Source organism: Aulonocara sp. 'chitande type north' Nkhata Bay, linkage group LG5 (assembly GCF_057382095.1).
Source record: "Aulonocara sp. 'chitande type north' Nkhata Bay isolate Kocher_YH1m ecotype deep benthic linkage group LG5, A_spYH_male_GT1.1, whole genome shotgun sequence".
In the NCBI taxonomy this organism is placed as follows: domain Eukaryota; kingdom Metazoa; phylum Chordata; class Actinopteri; order Cichliformes; family Cichlidae; genus Aulonocara; species Aulonocara sp. 'chitande type north' Nkhata Bay.
The window spans coordinates 24,912,474-24,934,568 of NC_141348.1; the positions used below are offsets into that span (position 1 = coordinate 24,912,474).

The following is a 22,095-nucleotide window of genomic DNA, read 5'->3' on the forward strand; positions in this document are numbered from 1 at the left end:
TCTGTGGCAAAAGGGTAAATCTAATAAAGTGTCCAGTGATTGTATTTCAACACTGTGTGTGTGCATGTTGTATATTTTCACAACGGATTCCCCACTGAATGTATATATTTTGGTTCCTGTCAGTGGTTTAGACCAAGAGAAGACACTGACATCTATCAGTATCTCACTTTGGGTATGGACTACACCAAAGGCCGAACTCCAAGCTTGTCCCCTTATGTTTCCGTTTTAAATTAGTTTTGAACGGAGTCCAATCACAAGTCAGGAGAACCGGAGAGCATAATGCATTTCAGCAACTGCTCATGAGTCTGTCAGTGGTTTCACTCCAAAGTGGAGCCTGAAATAAATCAAACCCTCTGAGCTTCTGGTTAGTAACCAGCTATTGTCATTTCATCATCCCGAAGTTTTTTTTTAGTGGTTTAGGGGGAATAAAGGCGAACACAGCAGGGGCTTCACATCTGTTTACCAGTTATATTTCATCAGACATTGTGTTGTTAATGTTTCAATTTTCCAAACATATGTTATCAAAGCAATGCCAGATGTGTGTGCGTGACTTGAAATATGCCCTGTATGTGTAATATTCACATAATTGCATGTGTGTCTAGTTAACACGATCACTCCTGCTTAGGGAAACATTTGAAAGCGTTCCAGCACTTCCCCTCCCTCCCTGCTTTCTCTCGTCCAGAAACGGCACAGCAGGACCCCTGTCTGAGGGCTCAGCCGCGCCTAAACCCAGCCTGAGAGTTTTACAACAAAAGACAACAAGTTGGAGAGTGTTTTTCGGCGCAGTTACACGGGAATTCAACCCGGGACGGGAGGAGAACAAAGGGGAGGGACGGTCTGAGCTGATGGACTCGGAGATGAGATAGCGCTCATACCCTGCCCCAGCTCCCCATCCATCTTCTTCTTCTTCCTCTCGGTTGATCGGACGGTTGCTTGTCTTACCGGATGATGTGACAGTTTTATGACAATCTGTGCAGGGATTTTCACCACGTGATCATACTGTTTAGTTACCAGCCCACGGTGATATCCGACAACCCGGGTTTAGGTGAGGGGGGCTCGGCTCAGCGGGACCGTGGCGAAGCGCTCAATTCCCCGGCTTTCGTGAGCAGTGGTAAGTGCCTCAACTGACCTCCCGGCGCTGTTGAAGAGAAGGTACTTGATTACTTTAGAAAGTAACCCCATGATATAACCGCTATACATCCAAGTGACGCTTTGAGGTCGTCTCACCTTCTTAAATGAGCTGAATTAACTCTGTGAGTAAAAAATAACCACGAAAAAACCCATTTACATAACTGTACAGATACAGAGGCTGATGTGTGATCATTTTGTATGTTTTTGTTTATTTTAAAGGATGTTTAAAATTTTGGGAGGCTAAATGTAAATGTAACGCATGAATGCTAAGTTAATTCAAATTCAGATTTAATGGTCTCAACTATTTGGGAAAACAGATTTTAGCTGTATCACATGTCTTCCCTTATAATTGTATATGAAACACTGATATATTATTGTAACGCTTTCCAGACTTTCGGCTGAAACCTCGCTCTCTTCTTTTTTAAGCTAAAACCCAGAGTCTGGAGTCCGTCAAAGCAGGACATTATAAACATATATATTTATTTTATTAAAAACATTTCGTCGGTCTCACAGCCCACCACAGCAGCCTCTTGTAGGCTCTCTGTCTCCAGAATTGATCCTTTAGAGTCGCAGACATATTGAAGTGCTAAAAAGCGTGTAAAACAGTGGATGTGGGTGACCACATCCAGACACTTTTAATATGCACCAGGAGAAAACGATTTTGTAGCTTGTAAATGACGTTAATGGCTGAGGCATTTTTAAAGAAGAGAGCGAAACAGAGGAGAGCTTTGCCTCCCACTCCCATTGTATCTCCTCTATTCTCTGACACTATAAACCCATTTTAACGTCCTCACTGCACACGTTCAACAAGTTTTTATCCAATCAAATGCACCAAACCCGGTAAGAAGAAGCAATCTGACTGATGCACAAGGACGTGTGGGTTGTAAGATGCTATAGGCACCAGGAAGTTGTCAATCCACATGAGCAGGGACATGCAAAGTTCAGATTTCACACCGACTGAAAACTGGCGCTATGTGACCTGCAGGCAACAGATGGCGTGACGAGACTTTGCCTTTCACAGAGTTAACAGAGCGGCGGCGTGTTGTGGTTTTCTGCTCCTTTAGGTGCAGTCATGTGGGAGAGGATTCAGATTTGCTGCGCACTGTTTGCACTGTATTCAGCGGCACCGCCTGCACACATCAACCGCCTGGCGCTGTTCCCTGACAAGAGCGCCTGGTGCGAAGCCAAGAACATCACACAGATAGTCGGGCACACGGGATGTCAGCCTCGCTCTATTCAAAACAGGTCAGGATGAAGGCCCTCTCTGTCCGATTATCTCTCAGTGCAGCTGAAAACAAATAAAGGAGAAATTCCTTGATATCATTAGGTTACGCTATCAAGAGTCATGCCTCATTCAGTTTGTAGGGCACATTATTTAATCGGCAATCACTAAACATGTCTTTGTTCTTAGCCAAAAAGTTTCTTTAAAAAGACTGTGGTGCTCAAACGAGCTCCAGCAGAGTGCGCGTCTGCTAAAAGCCAAATAAAAAGTTTGTCTCAGCCCATATTTATTAAATCTGTGTGCATGACTAGACGGCTGCATTCAGAGAGGAAGCTAATGACAAGATGTTCTTTGGAAGAGGTAGTCATGCACAAGCCTGGAGTTGTTCATATTTTTTTAACGGAACTAAAACCAAAATTATGTGTGCAAAACCTTTAGGTAATTGACTTTTTTTTTAAAGCAAACTACAAAGAGCAAAACAGCTAGCGTGATAGTAGAAAACACGTTTATCTATGCAAAAGATCCCTGATCTGAGGTCGGGAGGACAGACCCAGAGTCATGGGGTTAAAAGCTTGCGCCCACATAAATGACGTCACATCTGTGTCAAATCCAGCGTGGATCAATCCGCTGCGGCGACCCCTGGGAAATAAGGGAGCAGCCAAAACATCCTCTTACTACAGTTATTTTGTGTAGTTACAAAACTAAATAAAATGGAACCAGAGATAACTCAGGACGTGTGTACACTCTGAGTCATCTTCACAAAGAGTTGTGTTTGTGTGCTGAACGTGTAAATGTTGCCCCTGACAAACAGCGTCCATAGTTTCACATTTAAAAATACGAAACCCACCTCTGAAAGTAGCTCAAGTTTAGTAAAACTAAACTAAACTAAACACACAGTCTGGAAACTAACTGAAACTAAACAAGCAAAAACTTTAAACATATAGAAATAAATAGAGCCTGACCGATACCGATATCCAGAATATCAGCCGATATTTTTCTCCTTCCAGACACACGGATATGCCTAACATTTGTCACATGTAGTTATTTGCTCTTCCCGATTCTGCTCTGATCAGCTGATTGTTGTTTGTGGCATTTCAAACACGTTGCCAACAGGGAAGTTGCAGAGTGCCCTTTGGTAGACAAGCAATGCCGACATTCTGTATTTTTATAAACGCAAATATCGATAGATGCGCAAATGGCTAATCTCAGTCTATAATGCTGTCTCATTGATAAATAGTACCAGCCCTGGAAATAAAAACTAACTAAATAAAGAAACAACAAAATTGCAATAACTGTGACGCAGGACCTTTGGTTCTTGCCTAAAACATAAATCTAACAAATGTAACTGACCACCACACAGTGTTTATGCCACAGCCCAAAATTAACAGTATTGTTAATCACTCAAAAGCGATTTTTTTTATGTTTCTGTAATGTTTATTCACCAGCATGCAGAGGCATGTTAATAAAAATGACATTTTTAATGCTGAAATATAATTATAGTTGTTATACATAAACTTTTTAAAATTAAGATTAAGATGTCAAACTACAGTTATTTACTTGTAATCTGTAAACTCTGTTGCTAACCTCGCCCTCACCCCCTGTCAGCACCGGCAGGGGTTTATATAACCATAGAGAAAACAACAGTGTGAATAATAAAACAAGCATAAAAACAACAACAACAACAAAACAGCATCCCTCGTGGCAAAGTAAATGTGTTTGGCACAACAAAGGATCCAGACCATAAATGTGTTATCTAAAACAGCTGGATAGGGCAGGTTTTAAAAAAGAAAGATGTTTTTGACAGATTTCAGGTGAAGTCATTAAATAATATTATATATATATATATATATATATATATATATATATATATATATATATATATATATATATATATATATATATATAAATCCCAAAAAATCCCAAAAGTTCCTGAAGCAATTGTCAGACAAACAGGAGTACACAGTGTTTTTATTGTGAACTATTTACTGTACTTTTCTGTACAAAAGATTTTCTGAGGCCAGGCGACAGCTAACTGTTCTTTATACCTTCAGGCTGCATGACTGAGAAAGCTGGTCAAAGATACATTGTTATTCCTATAAAGCTCTCTCAGTAAAACTTGATATGCATTCCTTCCTGTATTTGTTTGAACAGTATTGTAGAAAAACACGTTTTCCCATCACCTTTATCCTGGCTTTCACTTGAAATCACAACTTGGCTGGTAATTCCCATTTACGCATTACACGTCTCTGTGATTTGCCTCAAGGCTACCAGGCATCCTCAGACTTGGTAAATCAGTTCACATTTCAGGCTCTTTTTTTGGTGAAATTATTACTTCTTACTCTTGCTCGGCATGAACGCTGCATCTGTGTAGTTGAATGAGAAATAATAAACCCTCTCCTCTTTCTTGCAGAGCTTGTCTGGGTCAGTGTTTCAGTTACAGCGTCCCCAACACATTTCCACAGTCAACCGAGTCTCTGGTCCACTGTGACTCCTGCATGCCTGCCCAGACACAGTGGGAAGTGGTAAGAGTTATTGGACATTAGTCAGTTAGCAACCCCACACCAACAGTGAAAGCACGCTGTCCTCACCAGCAAAGCAAAAAAGCAGAAGATCTCGAAAAGGAGATCAGAATAGATCATAGTTACTTTTGTCTGACGTGAACCTTTAGCCTGTGTTTTAGATTATTTTAAGGTTCTTTGTCCCTTGTAACCAGAAGGAATCCACTCTTAGAAAAACAAAGGCTTTGTGGTGAGATGTATGTAGTTTGGAAGGCTGCCAGGTAGGCTCGGTGGATGGGACCGCAGGTGAGGTCACCTCATGTTTCAGTGGAAAGATATTGTACCTTGGAGCAGACAGTCGTTACCAGATAGTTTAATTAATTTCTGCACGTTTTTTTGTTTCACAAGACAAGACGGGGGAAAAAGTGCCTTCACGCTCACACCTTACAGTTAATTATCTGAAAATGGACGTCTGCGCCTGCGGTTGTGATTGTTGTTTCAGGACTTTAAACAGAATTCAGTTTGAGGCAAAACAAAGTCAGCTCTCATGAAAGTGGATACTGCTCCCCGCTGCTTTGGCTCTTGATAAAATTGCTGAATGATCATTTTCATTGGATAATAGAAACAGTGAGGGGGAAGTTGCGTGAGGTCTGGAGAACTGGCTGAGCTTGTGTAACTCTTGGGTTTACGGAGGGGGGTTGTGTATTTTTCTGTTTATTTGATTTTCCGGCTTTTCCCAGTATTTCTTTATTCCATCGAGTGTCATAAACTTTGTATGAAAACACAGATCCAGCAAAACAAAAACAAAACTATGAACCAAGAGTCTGGTTAGTGGGACCAAAGACACATTAACGCATTCACAGGAGTCCATCTTATAATAAGCATGTTAAATAGGAGGTGATGGAGGGAAAACTATAAGAAAATACTCTTGTTTAAACATAAAATATATTATCACACCTTGAGATTATTCAAAATAACAGCTTAACTTAAATACTATACAAATCAATGCAAGGAAACAATAAATATTTCATCTTTCTGCTGAGTTACTTTCAATTCTCAACTCACTCTTTACGCATGCATGTGTGCAACTTTGTGTTGGCACAGGTGACGCTGGATTGTCCGGGCAGCGAAGACTCTCCCCGGGTGGATAAGCTGGTGGAGAGGATCTTCCGCTGCAGCTGTCAGTCGTGCAGTAAGGAAGGTGTCCAGGAGGGGGCGGTGATGCAGCTGTATCCAGCAGACAACAGCCTGGATCCTGTCCCGTCTTTATCAGACAGCGGGGTTCAGTCTGACCCCCTGCCCCACACAGACACGCACTCCTACAAGCATGCTCAACTACACACAGACCATCACTCACTACCACACACATCAGACGGGGGGTAGGTCTGTAATCTTGTCGCTCACTCCAGGGGACTTTACCGCCCTCCCCACTCTCCCCCGACACTGCATCCTCTGTACCAAGCTGTAGTATTTTAAAGGCACTTTGAAGATATGACTTCACTTTGTGTTAAAGCGTTTCTCTAAAGGCACACACACACACACACACACACACACACACACACACACACACACACACACACACACTCACAGAGTCATGTTATCAGACGGTGTGTATGAACTCGTCCAAACACAAAAGCCTGTGCACTCTTTTGTTTGTTGATTAGCACATTCATGTGTGTGTTTGTGCATCCAAACATGACTATAGTCTGTTAATAAGCTGCAGTCTTTTAATCTGCTTCAAATGCATTAAAGTCAGTTGAGATAACTCTCTTTAGTTGTCGTGTTTATCTGAAAGCTTTCCTGCTGCTCTGTCACTTTTGTTTTTTATTTTTTCAATGTCACAAGAAATAAAACTGAAAGCGCTTTGTTTGTGTTGGCTCAAAGACCCACTTTCAGCTTCCTGTCAGGGACTACAAAGATGAAGCTGTGACTCTATTATGTGGTTGTTGTGTGACTCTTGGCCATGGCCACATGGTCTTGTTTTATTGTGACCAACAAAAATGTAGCCATGTCAGACTTTTAATCGATGCTGGTGCCACTTACTGGAGCGAAGAAGAGCTGCAGGATGAGACCCTCCTGCTTGTTGGCCTAAATCTGATCTCAGTGCCACAGAGGAACTTTTCCCTGCACATTTACTCAATTATCTACTTTATTTATGGTGCTGCATTTAAGGGATGTGGTCATGTTTTTCCAGTCATCTTTAAAAAAAATTCTGATATGTCAGTTTTACGTTTATGGAGTTTTCATTGAAGTTATTTGGCAATGAAAGATCATTTTTTGAGGGTTCTTTATTCAATACCACTTTATAATTCTGATCCACTACATTTATTTCAGAATTTTAGTTTCTAAAAAAAAATACGATTTTGTATTCAGAACAGATCAAAAACTTCAGATTAGTTGTTAAATATAGTTGTGCTCCGACGTTTATATACACTCATCATGGGCGTTAATGTCATGGTAATTCTGGGCATTCTTTGAACTGCTGTTTCTCCAGGGTGGAACGATTGTGCAGCACACATCCTTCGTGACTTAAAAAAAAGAACTGGGGGCACAAGTTTTAATTTTCTATAATCCGCACAGGGTCAAAAGTATACATGCATCCCCACTAATATTTGGTTTTTAGTTGGGACACATTTGATAGCCATTAACAAGAATCGGCAGACTTCATTTAAACTCACTGGTTTCTGAAGATCTAAGAATTAGATTTGTAGCTTTACAAAAGTTGGGAAGGTCTCTTTATGGTCAGACTAGAGAAAGTTGAGCTATTTATACAGATAGATATGATGGGAGGAATAAAGATGAGGCATTCAAACGTAATAACACTGTACCAGCTATCAAGCATGGTGGTGGTAGCATCATGCTCTGGGGCTGTTTTGGTGCCAGTGATATTGGTACATTGCACAAACTTGTGCTCAACTTGTATTTTTTAAGCCATTAAAGATACATGTTGTACAAATATATACACATTTATCCATATATTACTAGTCCTATGTGTATATATGTGTAGATTAGTAGGCAGCATTAATTAAATATCCCAATTTTATTATGACAGAAGAAAATACAAACTCCACACAGATTCAAGCCCAGGACCCATTTCCTGTCAGAGCACTGCACTAACCACTGAGCACCATTCTGCACTTGTATAGTTTTTCTTCAGTAACATTTTATACAGGATTTTACATGTAATAGAGTACACAGTGTGCTTGCACGGCTTCTTAAATAAAGGCTTTGACTATCTATTTCATCACTGCTATCAGCGAAATGATCCTTTTCTCTGTGACTGCAAAGTAAGGAATGGGGTAGAAAAACCACAATCACCATTCTGGCCAGGTAATGCAGAGTACGTATCTGACACAAAGACTTTCAGTACAAATTCTGTCTGTGAGTAACTTGCTAAAATGCAGTGATGTGGTGCAGTTAGTTTGAAGAAAATGCTGATGTTGTTTAATATATACACAAGAAACATGCAGGTCTGTTCTGCGCTTTGTTCAGAAAGTTCACAGGTGCTCCAGCAGATGTCAGCAGATGTCACAGGTAGAATCCAGAGAGACGACATTTATCGTGCACTTTACTTACAAAATCTTCCTCCACACCATCTGCAGCGTCTCTCCACTGCTTCATCAATCAATCTTTCATCTCCATTTCTATGTCCAGGCAATGTCTTTTCTCAGCTCAGTTTCATATCCTCCTATCTTTTTCGCTTGTTCGGTGTAATTAAATTTGAGCAGCGAAAGGTTGACTGTCTGTCTGTGCTGGAAAACAAATCGATTATCTTCTTATCTGCAGCCACACAGCTGACAATGTTCTGAGGACTGCAGAGGGAGAAACTCGCAGGGATATTTGTGGACGTATCACAGCCTTCTTTCCCCCCATTCAGCTTTAAATGTGTTCTGTTTTCAAGCTCATATACAAAGCAAAGGCAAACACTTCTCTTATGTAATAAGCTCTTAACTGTTCTTTTATTGTATGCATTTTCTGACCTTGTTTAGCTGCACTGGATGACTGGAGCTTCTTTTTTTTGCCTGTAGAGGATGTATAGGCGTGTCCTCTGGTTGTTTTCAGTTCTATGAATTTAAGCTCACCCTAATCTGATTTTCCTGAGATTTTATCTGATTATCTGACAAGACTGGCTTACATTCACTTCTATAAACTACAGCAAAGGTCACTTGATTGGACAGACACCAAGATAAACAGGTCTGGGCTGTGAGTAGCCAATGATGTAGTACAACTGTTTAAAAACTGATAAAAATACATGGTGCTACCACTGTCCACTCTCTTTATTAGATATTAGCTATCATTTACAAATGTAATAATGAAGAACATAAACAACACAAAGACTTTATTTAAAGATGTAGATGATTTGTTTGAAAGAAACAACTCTGACTTCTGACACTGACCACACCCTGGAGCACATTTCTGCATCACAGAGAGAAAAAAAGTGGTCTGTGAGCATGAAAACTGACGTATCTGTGGTCTAAATATATCTTTTAATTATGCTGTTTTAAGCTTACAAATATAGTAAACACATATATTTCTGTAAATACTCAGACAATTTATTAGGTATAGCTTGCTAGTGCCGTGCTGACCTCTCTTTTGTCTTCAGAGCTGATTTAGTTCCTCATGGCACAGATTCATGAGTACAGGGAACTCAGTAACATGTTGACCAAACCAGGTCAACATGTTACTGAGTTTTGCGATATGGTGCATTATCCTGCTGGAAGCAGTGACCGGAAGATGGGTACACTGTGGTTATAAAAGTGTGAACATGGTCAGGAACAAAACTTAGGTAGGCTGTGTTAGTACTAAGGGACCCAAAGTGTGCCAAAAAATACCCACGAACATCATTATACCCTCACCAGACTGAACAATGATAAAAGCCAGGAGGGATCCATGCTTTCATGCCATTAACTCTAAATCCTGACCCTACAATCCGAGTGTTGCAGCAGAAATTGAGGCTCATCATATGATCACAGAATTTGGTGAGCCTGTGTGAATTGTAACCTCAGTCTTCTGCTGTTGTAGCCCATCAGCTTGAAGGTTTGACATGTTGTGCATTCAGACTTGCTCTTGTGCTCACCTTGGTTGTAATAAGCTGTTATTTGAGTTAGAGTCTCATCATTCTCTTCCGACCTCTGGCATCAACATGAGATTTTATGTGGGTGAAAATCTCATCTTTGTTATTTGTCATTTTGACGGTCAGCTTGGACCTCAGCAGGTCGTCTTAACCATGTCTACATGCCCAAATGCCCTGAGTTGTTGCATTGTGATTGACTGATTGGATATTTGTGTAAATAGGCTGTTAAATACATTGTACCTCATGAAGTGTCCCGTCAGTGTATGTGTTCGCCATTTATGGAGGTTTTCTCATTTGTAACTAATGGCTTAAGTAACGGCTTTGTATGTGAGATATGCAATCTTTTCATAGTTTCTATCCTGAAAAATAAAAACTCAAGTAAAGTACATATATCTAAAAATTCTACTTGAGTACAGTAACAAAGTAGTACTCTGTTACTTCCCACCTCTGATCTTAAGGTAAACTCAAACTGTTCAGTATCTGCGCTTTGCCTGTTAGGAGTATTTCGAGATGTAAAGAAATGATCGCTCAGCCTTTGGTAAGTAAAGCTTATAAACATCAAACATCACTAAATGTTTTGGATCAAATTTTCTGCATCAACAGTGCATCGCTGAGACGAATGTAAATCACAAAGCAGATGAAAAGAGAACGATTTTCCACAAACTGGCAACTAAGTATGAGCAACTAATGTTTAAATAGTAGATCACGTTTTTAAGTGAAACTTTATAGAGAAAATGTAGCAACAGCGGTGACGTGTAACCATGACACCATCCTCCTCCTCCTCTGTGGCCCTCCCTGTTCACTTTACTTTGTCGTTGATAAAGGGGTCTTGTGACACACTGCCCCCCCCCCCCCCCCCCCCCTACTATACAAACACTTAGGAAAAATAGTCCAAGCTGTCAAGCAACCGCGTGAGCGCGCACTTTAACATTGGAGAGCGCGCTCCGGAGTCGCTCGCTTCCGCGGGCGCACAGAGGATCCCGAGAGCGCAGCAGCATCACTTGAGTCCGACTCACAGGTGCTCCTCTGCCGCTGCTCTGCTCTTGAACTGGCACCTGCCGTTATATTTGCTCGGAAACTAAAAGTTCAGAGTCGATTGCTGGGAGAGAATTTTCTCAAACACACAGGGATTACCGCGGTTTACAGCTACATCAAGGTAAGAAAAAATAATTCTGCTTGTTTAGTGCGTGTGATTAGAAGAAAAACCAGTGTGAAGCTAAAATAAAAAATAAAAATGATTTTAGTGGAGTCAATAAAACTGAGAGGGAGCAGAACATACCAGTGGCTGACAAATTAAAGGAAAACTGAAAGTCTTGGTAAGGTGTTGGGTCATGAGAACTGCTGCGGTGCACATTAGCATTGATTGGTAGAGGAAGCATGGACACCATATTAACCAAAACACCAAAAGATGTGTTTTGGATAATATGGTGTCCATGCTTCCTCTACCAACACTGGCTTACAAATCTGTCCAGAGTCACCCATATCGGTTCATTTGTATTGAGATGCGGTGACTGTAAGGTCACATGGGTCAAATCATTTTCTTACTCATCAAACCAGTCAGTGAGCCCTGGTGCCCTGTGGATGAGGGGCATTTTCCTCCTGGAGGAGTGTGTAATCATTTAAACGTTGGTACAGAGGGATACAAGTAGACAAAAACAATTTGCATCCACAGCAAAACAGACTCTGTTTAAGGGTCTTTTATTTTCCTCTAATTTGCCACCTACATGGATGTCCATATGTGGTTTGTGCCTCTAGCTCAGCAGCAGGTCGTTTAAGCTTTAAGGATTTAGTCATTCAAGTAAAAAAAGAAATGTATTTCTTTTTGGCTTTAGTGACAAAGACGTGATCGAAGAGATCGACCAGACGAGTGACGGGAAGATACTGAAAAAGTGTGGATACAGTATGTGTGTATAGGCGAAGTCAATATAGGCTTTAAGTTCCCATTTCCATGGTCTGATGGGCTATTGGCTGGTTGAATGGAAAAGGAAAAGGAGGCAATTCAGGGACAGAGCTCTGTTTGCACCTCAATTATTTAATTTAAGTTTCAAAATTCAGCAGGCATGCATATATAATTACAGCATTCAGCCTGGAGAGGATACTTTAGCTACGTATGGTTGTTTGAGTCAACATAATAGTGGTGATAAATAAAAAGAAATGGACTGGTTAAAACATGCAGATATTGTCCATGAATGTAAAATAGGCTCAGTTTAAATAGCCACAGTAATGATGTGCAAGATTTTTTTTTTAAAAAAAGGACTCCTGCAGCACAGCGTCATTCCGTAGCTCGTAAAGTAAAACATTAACTCGATCAGACGCTGTCTCACAGGATGTGCGGTATGGACGTGGACCTGGACGACGGCGGTTCTGCCGAGGAGGAGAAAGAGGAAGATTTCTGGATCGGAGAGGGCGTGAAGATGCTTCCCCCGCCTGTGGCTCACAGCGGGGGCAGCGCTTGGGGCAGCCGTAGGGGAAGGTGTGGCTGCGTGGCCTGCGGGGCGGCTCTCATCCTCTGGAACCTGTGCGTGGTCTTAGCCAGCGCTCTGCTCCTGGCTGTGGTCTTCTCTGTGGTGCTCCTGCCTGCAGGGCTGCTGCTGTATGCTGGTTTCCTCTGCCACTCCAGGGTAAGCTGTAAAAATCTGTAGCAGAGAGTGCCATTTATCACCACATGTTAGATTGCAAAGTCTTATCTGAGTTAGTCATGCCTGCGGATGAAATTTCAGAGAATACTTAGCAAAAGTTGATAGAGACACAGGGCCAAAGGGTTAAAACTATAACGTTGGACACAGGATGCTGTTTAGTGGTGTTGGGAATCACAATGGGCCCCATCGGGCAGCACTTTAACAATGCAAGATAATGGAAATTTAGATAGCCAAGTTATGCACTGAATTTTTTATTTTTACACCCCTTCAACACAGATTATGTCCCCCAACAGTCCTTTTATATTGTAAGAGTTTCCTCTCTCTCTCTATCTTGCCAAGTAGACTGAGGGAACCATCTGTCACACTGCAAACACACACACACATGCACACACACACTAAACGAACTGGAACAACTGCTTCTGTATAACTTGTACACTGTCCTGATTTACCGGACACAGACGCAGGCACAGTAAACAGTCTGCTTTCTGTAACTGTATGTTTGGAAGAGTTCATTCATTTTCAAGGGGACTTGTTATGCTCATTTCCAGCTCCATGTTTCTATTCTCGGGCTCTATCAGACCTTGCATAATCCTTGTTTATCTGGTACAGGACATTAGGGCAGTCCCTCAGTCTATCCTCTGTCTAAAACAAGCTGTTTTAGCTCAATTTCTCCATCCTCTAAGCTGACTTTCTTCTGACCGGTCTACCTCATGAACAAAAGGTTTGCACAGAACTGGTAGCCTTAGATGACATCACACAGAGCCAAGAGTAAAAAAAAACCCAAGCTTCTGTTTCACAGGGATCAGTTGTTCATACGCTGACGTCTCTATTGGCCATGTTTAATCTGAGTGTCCACAGCACTAACGGTACATATATGACAGACAATAAGGAGAGCCGTTATTTTAACATGTTTATAATTTTGAAGAAACATGCTTACGTGCAGAGATGCAATTACAATATTTTCTGTAGCAAGTAGAATTTAGCAACTAAAGAGGTATTTCCCTTGAGAGACCTTTGAGTCAAAACAGACACCTGATAATTAATCTACAGTGGATTTATTAAGTCATGGCTCCAGATAAATGGTGACGTTGCTCCATTTCTATTAGCTGAATTGATAAGCTGCTGTTTATTAAGTGACAACATTAGTGTTGCGTTTGTTACTTACATCATATCGCCAAACGTATTCCCTCATCTGCCTTCACACGCGTATGAACTTGAATGACATCCAATTCTTAATCCATAAGGTTTAATTTGATGTTGTGCCTTTGCAACTCTAATAGCATCAAACTTTTCCCGGTATGCCTTCCACAGGTTTAGGAGTGTTCATGGGAATTTTTGATTTTTCTTCCAGAAGTACATTTGTGATGTCGGACACAGTTGTTGGAAGAGAAGGCCTGGCTCACAGAGGTGTTCTGTCAGGCTGAGGTCAGGACTCTGTGCAGGCTAGTCAAGTTCTTCCACACTAAACTCGCTCATCCATGTCTTTCTGCACTGGTGCTCAGTCATGTTGGAACAGGAACTGGATATGAAATTGTACAAAATGTCTTGGATTGCTGAAGCTTTAACAGTTCCTGTTGCTGGAACTAAGGGGCCGACCCCAACTCCTAAAAAACAACCCCACACCATAATCCTTCCTCCACCAAACTTTACATTTGGCACAATACTCTCAGACAAGTACTGTTCCCCTTGGAACCAACAAACTCAGACTGACAGATGAAGAAATGTGATTTGTCACTCCAGAGGACACGTCTCCACTGCTCTAGAGTCCAGTGGAGGTGTGCTTTAAACCACTGCGTCTGATGCAGCTGCTCGGCCATGGAAACCCATTTAATGAAGTTCTCTACACACTTTTCTTGAGCTGATCTGAAGGCCACATGAAGTTTGTAGGTCTCGGCACACTATGCACCTCAGCATCCGCTGACCATGCTCTGTGATTTTACATGACCTACCACTTCATGGCTGAGTTGCTGTCATTCCCAATCGCTTCCACTTTGTTATAGCAACACTAACAGCTGACTATGGAGTATTTAGTAGTGTGGAAACTTTACAGCTGGACTTGTTGCACAGGCGGCGTCTTATCACAGCACCACGCTGGAAGTCACTGAGCTCCTGAGACCGACCCATTCTTTCACAAATGTTTGTAGAAGCAGACTGCATGCCTAGGCGCTTGATTTTACACACATGTGACCATGAAAGTGATTGTAACACCTAAATTTAATGATTTGGATGGATGAGTGAATACTTTTGGCAATATAGTGTATGTCTGGTGCCTCCACGTTTATAACGCAGGCACAAGAGGCTAGTACTTATCTAAGTGTACAAATGTATTTGGTTAAAAATACATATTTTGTTTGTATTTATGAAGTGAAAAGAAGACAAAAACAGACCCTGCAAAACAAATGTTTCAGGCACACATTTACTTGTAAAGGCTTAGCGCTCTATTAGTGCTCAGGGCTTTAATTTACTTCCTGGCATTTGCAAGGCAGGTGAAGAATTACTAGGAGTTATCAGAGACTCCGACTCTTCAAACCCTGCAGTAACATCTGACAAGCACTTCTGAAGTAAAACTGACAGAGGAGCTGGAAATGACTACTACAAAGCAGCATAGAAACTTCTTTGAAGGCAGGCACAGAAGTCATGCCAACACTTTGAAAAGCAAGAAATGGACGTCTGATGGACGAAAAGATAAACATGAGGGACTGACACAGGCCTCGTGGTGCACCTTTCCATTGGGGAGGGTTGATGCGCACGCAGGGTTAGCATAGGAGAGTCAGCAGAAGAAAAATTGTAACCTGTAAAGCACCTAAAGAAACACAAACAAGTCTGAGTCATTTCAGAGTTAAAACTGAGGTTTTTAGGTTATGAAGAAAAAAACAGGAGATGCAGCTTTTGGAGCATCTTGTTCAAACAGGCGAGTAAATATTCTGCTTCGAGGTTATGCTGCACCAACACAAACAAGCCTTTTTGAGAGAAATATCACAAAATTCATCCTGCAGCCAATCAAGGAAGAAAAACCTAAGTGTAAAGAGGGTTACTTCTCCGAAAGGATGATGATCCAAAATGGAACAATGCACGACTTCATGAAACATCAGCTAAAGTGTTGAGAGTGGCCCTGGACTTCCATGGACCTGACCATCATTGAAAATCTCCGGTGAGATAAAAAGTGATCTGCAAGAGGAGTGGGTGAAAATCCCTGCACAGAGAGCCTCTGTTACCTGGCTGTAATATTTGGCACAGTCTATTATTTTGTCCTATTTCTTTTTAATTAAATAAAACAATTAAGCTAAAATAAGTGTTTGAATCTGTTGCTGCAGGGTAGTATGTACTTCTTTTCATTAAACAACCAACAAGATATCTGCTCAGGGCTGCCCAAATATTTGCATACAAGTCTAAGAGTCAGTTCAAATCATTTGAGAGAAGGAATCTGCTCTGCCACTGAGTCTTCTTTAACTTCTCTGGAAGTTTAGGCAAGTAAGCCCATGCCATTTGTAAACAATAGGAGGATTATCTGTCATTAAGGTTGGCTCTGGAACCTGGAGAAGGCAAACAGTCAGCCTTCAGGCCAAGTCTTCTTGGCAGCATTTTCTACATGTGTACCTCACACCTTCCCCTCAGAGGTGTTCAGACATATTCTCTGGGTTTGCACAGCAAAACAAACACGGTAACTTGAGTTTGAATGTTGGAGTTTGTCAGCATTTCTGACAGGTGCGGCTCTTCTTGTGTGAGATACACGAAATGCAGTTAAATCAGTAAAGAGCAGTGGACCTGGGCATCGTACCAAGTCAGGCAGGAGAGAGCTACAGTTCGGTCCTTAGCTTACCCGATAGGTCATAAAATCAAAGCCCGGCTGAAGACCCTGGTTGTCTCAGTTAGGAGTGATTTGTGCACAGCCATGTAGGGCACTGCACATGAATTAAAAACATGCAACAAGGGGACACAGAACGAGAATATAATCACGATTAGGCCAGAGTGAATGTCAGAACAGGCCAAGCAATTACAGACAATGTCAGTCAGACTTCTTCCTTTTGTGGCAGCAGAGCACGAAGCGAGGGAAGACAAGACAGTCTGATTTGGTGCCAGCACCAGCTGTGCACAGACACACTGTCAAGGAAGGAAATGTACTCAGTGAAAGCATCACTTTACACTTCGCGGAGGGGTGTGTGCGCTTGCAGGTGTGTATTAAACACCGCTGTTGCTACGGTGCATTTAGAAAAAACAACTTTTAGCTTAGAATCAGAATCACTTGTGCAAAAGAAATAGAAACAATAGTAAAATGAGAGTGACTCTTTACATTTAATATGCCTTAACATGCGATTTAGTCATGAAAGTGTCTCCGCTTGCATTTTTCTAACAGATTTGTGTGAGACAAGTATGTGATGTACACTCACTGGACACTTTATTTCAGCTTGCTAATACTGGGTTGGACCCCCTTTTGCCTGAATAATAATAATAATCGTTGATGATTGCTTCTTGGGGGTATCAATTCAACAAGGTGCTGGAAATGTTCCTCAGATATTTTGCTCCATGTCAACATGATAGCATCACACAGTTGCTGCAGAGTTGTTGGCTGTATAACCATGATGTTAATCTCCCCACCACATCACAGAGGTGCCCTGTGCTTCTTTGCAAAACCTCTCAAGCTCCAATCAGGCTGGATGGGTGTGAATTTCAGATCTCTTGACTAAAGTTCAGTTGAGTTCAAACCTAGGCTATGGCTGAGCCACTCCTTTGTTATCTTGGCCGTGTGCTTAGGATCGTTGTCCTGTTGGAAGATACATTTTTGCCCCATCCAAGGTCCAGAGCTCTCTGAAGCAGGTTATCATTAAGGATGTTCATCTTTCCATCCACCCTGACTAGTTTCCCACTTCGTGTACTCACACTGTACTCTTCCCCACACGCATGCCTTGATACAATCTTGTTTATAGGCCTACAGACCATTCCTTGAACTTCATGCCTTGGTTGGTGCTCTGACGCGCACTGTCAGCTATGGGACCTTATATAGGCAGGTGTGTGTCTTTCCAAATCATGTCCAATCACCTGACTTTACCTGTGAAAAGGCTGTGAATATTTATAAAAATGTACGTGTTATATTTTTATTTTTTCTTTGTAGTACATTTCCAAGAATTTTTCATTTTGTGTTTGTGTGTCAAAATGTGAGGTGAAAAATGAATTAAATCCGTTTTGAAAAAGGCTGTAACACAACAAAAATGTGGAACACATGAAGTGCTGTATGTTTTAAGAAGAAAAACAGTGACATTTACTTTCTTTTCAAATTGAAAAACCATTTAGTAAAAAGTGGTCATCAGATGTGTCTGAATTGTAAGCTCTTGTAACAATGTCACTGCGTCCTCACACAGGTGTGAGTTTCAGCTGCTAACTTTGCTGCTAGCTTTGTCTCTCTGCTTTTTGCAAGCTTCTGACTTTTACTATCTGACCACCTGCTGTCCTCCTCCTCCTCTCGCTTGCAGGTGACTGACAGCTCTGAGGTTTACTGACAGCACTGAGCACACTCTTATCTTGCAGAGAGAAAGAGCGAGGCAGGGAGAAACTCTGTCACGCCCCACTGCCCACACAGTCCCACTACTGCACCCTCAGCACACATCCAAACACGCCTCATATTTAATGAATACAAATCCTGCCTATTTGCTTTTTCACAGATGAGATGGAGCTTCTGCTGAAGCCAAAGTGCTCATCACATGTTTTGGAGCACCTCTGTCTCATCTACTCTCCCTCCTGTGTTTGTCCTTGCAGGTCCTTGATGCACCCTCTGCCATCTGCCATTATCTCGATGACAACAGCTGCTCTGCCCTCATCATCCTGGGCTTTGTGATGATGTCTCCGCTCGTGATTGTGGCGGCGGCAGTCTTCTGCGGGCTGCTCCGAAAGTTTCGACTCCTGCTTTTCATTCAGCCAATCAAGCGCGCCTGGTACAGAGGGAGGCTGCTGGACTGGGCGGGCAGCATCCACGCCTGGGTTTGATCACAACAGAGAAGGTGGTGCTGAGGGTCACAGTGATCGGAAAGATTGATTTGTGCAAGACGAACCTGAGGGTTACAGATGTTTTGCAAAAATAGAAACATCATTATAGTCGATAAGACAGTCATACAGCTAATACTTACTTTGTCAATGGTTGTAAAAATGTTTGACATTTTAGAAATATTCGAGTCCTCTTTTCTCCTGTTAGTTTTGGTGAGAAAATCAATATCACCCTCATGTCTGTGTGGTGATATTGAAGCTGCAAAGACCAGATAATTAACTTAGAACGGGATAAAGACTGAAAACTTCGATTCAGGGTGAAACCCAAAACACATACATTAATATAAACCACCTAAAAAGATATTCCAGAGCTTTAGAGGTGACAGTAGGAAGATTAAATTAGCCTTTCCAGCTAGATGTTGCTGGGATTTGTGCTTATCAAACAGCCATCTGCCTTCAGCCTCCTCTTTGAGAGTGCAGTCACCTCTCACTGATCTCTCAGACAGAATACAAAAGTGTAACTTCTAAAATGTCAAACTGTTCTTTCAAGACCAAGACCTGTGTTATTGTGTCACATATTTCTTTTTATTCATTTGGTTACTCGCGGCCCATTCTGGGTAATTTTGTGAATTGTTTTTTTTTGTTTTGTTTTTTTGAAAATGACCCTAGATGAGGGTTTGTTGGGTTTGTGTGGCTTTTACACAGAAACAGACCAGTTTTCTTAGATATGTAGTGCCATCTTACAAGAATCTTAAAGCAAAACACATTACGGGCTCATTATTGAAGTAAACCAGATGCATATTAGAACAGACGAGAAAAAAAAACATGCAAACTTCTTGGAGAGTGAAGGATACCTGCAGGGTATTCACGCAAGCTTTAACAGCTCCTTGTTGGTTTATTTTGAGGACACATCAAACACCAGTTTAACTATGATTTTGTACAAAAGCTCATATTGTTGTGATTTTGTATTGCCTGTTTGCGAACTACATGGATGTGTTTAAATGTGAGACCTTCTCAGAAGGTTGTATTTGTGGTTGCACTTGAGAACTCTCTAAATAAGAAAAACAGTTTTTCCAAGCATGCGATTAAAGCCCCGTCCACACAGGGAACAATTTGTTCGTTTCACTCCCGGCTTTGTCTCTGACAGTTGGTCACTAGCGGACATTCCAGGTTGCCTAGGTTACCCTCTAATGTACAGTGTTGTGCAAAAGTCTTGGCCCACCCTTCATTTCTTTATGTTTTGCTTCCAAAAAGCCAAACTTGATAGTAATTTTTAAAACATTTTCTTGAACATCAGTTTTGTTGTTGTTTTTTTGTTTTTTTCCCCACTCATTTTCAGTTGAAGCTATAAAAATGCCAAAGATATCAAAGTTTGAAGGCATTTTTGCACCAACAAGGTAATACCCAAAGTGCTATTAGCTAAAGATTTGGCATATCTAGAAAAAAGGAAAACTGCAGCAAAGACCTGACACAGGACCTGAGTGATGCATCTATCCCTTCAGTTGATCCATCTACTGTTCATTCAAGATAATTCATTCAAATCATCAGTATATAGAGAGGAGGTCAGGAGAGATGAACAACAGTGAGTGTCTGCAGCCATCTGCAAAACAGTGGAGGCGCTGTCATGGTTTGGGGATGCATTTCAGCAAGTGGTGTTGGAACCATCAGAAAAGCATCAGATTTTTCAGTGATCCCAAACACACCTCTAATTCAGTAAAAGCAAACCTGGCTAGAAAAGCACGCAATGAAACACACTGAAGCAGTGTGGGATCATCTTCACAGAGAACAGAAGGTAGCCAACATCCAAAGAAGAGCATTGAATGGCCTTTAAGAAGCCTGCAGAACTTTTCCTGAAGACTACTTAAAGAAATTACAAGAAAACAAGAAAGTTCAGTTCAAATAGAATTGTACAAGCTCCATACACTGCATTTCTATGTTTGCTTGCACATGTTTCGATAAATTATTGCACCCATTTGCAATTTTCTCAGCAAAATAAAAAGAAACAATGGGTGGCTTGAGACTTTTCCAAAGTTCTGTAGCTCATATCGTTGTCATGTGTCAATCAACGGCATTCCTGCCTTCTCATTTATAGGTGCTTCAATCGCTCACCTGCGATGGGGCTTTTAGGAGACCCTTAAAAACAAGGCGAATCTTGTGAAATGCATTATAACTAGAATTACTCTCTTGCGGTTTTTGCAGAATATGATGTTGTCATTATTTTGACGACATCTAATAGGATTTTTTTCTATTAGACATTTTTGTAAGTTATGGCCTAAAGTGTCACGAGGAACATCAAAGCTTTGATTATGAGGATCATCCTTGAGTCGAAGCGAGTTTTTGTGCCAAAAATATGAAGCAGTTCCTTCATGATGTTCACATGGAATCATAAACGCCCACCCAGTGGCATAAAAAACTTTCACAAAGACTTAAATTGACAGTAAAGTTTATTCCCAAGGAGTTTTACCCAATGTAGCATCATCAGCAGTCATACCTTGTGAATGTGGGGGCGATATGAAACATATTTCATTTTAATGCTTCTTTTAGATCACATTGTGCCATAAAAAAACACCCCTCTTCGTGAACACAACTAAAGTCGACAGCATGACAAAGTAATTGCCTTTCAGTGGGATCAGACTGTTAAAGAGGGATTTGAATCATCACATCAGGAGTTCATTGTGTTGCCTCTTTGCTTTCCGGTCCTTTAAATTCACCAGTGACACGCTGCAAACCCTTTTATCTGTGTCCTTGCTCCATAGCTAAGTGTTCAGACTTGTGGCTTTGCCTTTCAGAAGGAAGAAATAAATCATATTTAATGATGGGCATTGATTATTCATCCTCTGCCACTTGTATCATGCTAAATTATATGTATTTTTTAGCTTATTTATTTGTGTGTTTTGTTTGTGTTTATTAATCTGAATGTGCTCTGTTAATCCAGCCAGATAAAGAATGGATCGAAGTTAAGACCAGTGTTTTGGAGAACCGTGTAGGAAAAAGGCTGAAATAGTTTTTTTTAATGTCACAGGGTTGTATACCACATCTGAAGCAAATTACTGGGAAAATTGCAGCAGCTAATTGAGGTTTATTTATTTTTTTGTTCAAAGTGAACTTTGGTGTTATCAACAAAACAGCATGTTCTGACCTTCCATCAATAAAAAAAGAGGACATCTCTTTGTCGGCATGTCTCTTTTGTGTTGTGACCCGTTTTTGAAGGTTGGAAAGCTTTGAAGATAGGGTAGTAACATTTACTTCTCACTTTCTCTCAAGCTCACAAGCAGAGCACACACTTGGATACTAAGAGGACACTATCACACTCATTTCTGAGGAAAACAATATGATAAAGTCTGCGATAAAACTCTGTGCAGATCAACAGAGCAAATGAGCTAATTAAAGGAAAATGTTGCCTCTGATTATGTTTTCGTCCAGTCTGTTCTCATGATTTATGCTGCCCATTAATGCAGTTCAGCACTCTTCATATTGACAAATTAAAACTATCCTGCGGCCTGAAGTGCTGACATGCGTCTGCTTTCAGTAGGATGAATGTTTATCTTGCAATTT

General features: G+C 41.1%; 2 protein-coding genes across 2 annotated transcripts; both read left to right on the plus strand.

The window, feature by feature from the left end:
- Nucleotides 1-675: 675 nt before the first annotated feature.
- Nucleotides 676-6,621, plus strand: nbl1 (NBL1, DAN family BMP antagonist). The gene is made up of 4 exons (XM_086292406.1): nt 676-1,111; nt 2,196-2,376; nt 4,764-4,875; nt 5,956-6,621. Exons 2-4 carry the CDS (start codon nt 2,204-2,206, stop codon nt 6,232-6,234), a joined length of 564 nt encoding a protein of 187 aa, XP_086148532.1. The 5' UTR covers nt 676-1,111; nt 2,196-2,203; the 3' UTR covers nt 6,235-6,621.
- Nucleotides 6,622-10,900: 4,279 nt separating this feature from the next.
- Nucleotides 10,901-21,708, plus strand: tmem88bl (transmembrane protein 88b-like). Its single transcript, XM_086292407.1, has 3 exons — nt 10,901-11,081; nt 12,252-12,546; nt 18,316-21,708. Exons 2-3 carry the CDS (start codon nt 12,253-12,255, stop codon nt 18,541-18,543), a joined length of 522 nt encoding a protein of 173 aa, XP_086148533.1. The 5' UTR covers nt 10,901-11,081; nt 12,252; the 3' UTR covers nt 18,544-21,708.
- The last annotated feature ends 387 nt before the right edge of the window (nt 21,709-22,095 follow it).

What these genes read in the sequence shown, in the direction of transcription:
- nbl1 (XM_086292406.1), top strand. Translation starts at nt 2,204, where the DNA reads ATGTGGGAGAGGATTCAGATTTGCTGCGCACTGTTTGCACTGTATTCA. An exon ending in CCTCGCTCTATTCAAAACAG is followed by an intron (nt 2,377 to 4,763) that starts GTCAGGATGAAG and finishes TCTTTCTTGCAG; the next exon opens with AGCTTGTCTGGGTCAGTGTT. An exon ending in CCCAGACACAGTGGGAAGTG is followed by an intron (nt 4,876 to 5,955) that starts GTAAGAGTTATT and finishes GTGTTGGCACAG; the next exon opens with GTGACGCTGGATTGTCCGGG.
- tmem88bl (XM_086292407.1), top strand. Translation starts at nt 12,253, where the DNA reads ATGTGCGGTATGGACGTGGACCTGGACGACGGCGGTTCTGCCGAGGAG. An exon ending in GTTTCCTCTGCCACTCCAGG is followed by an intron (nt 12,547 to 18,315) that starts GTAAGCTGTAAA and finishes TTGTCCTTGCAG; the next exon opens with GTCCTTGATGCACCCTCTGC.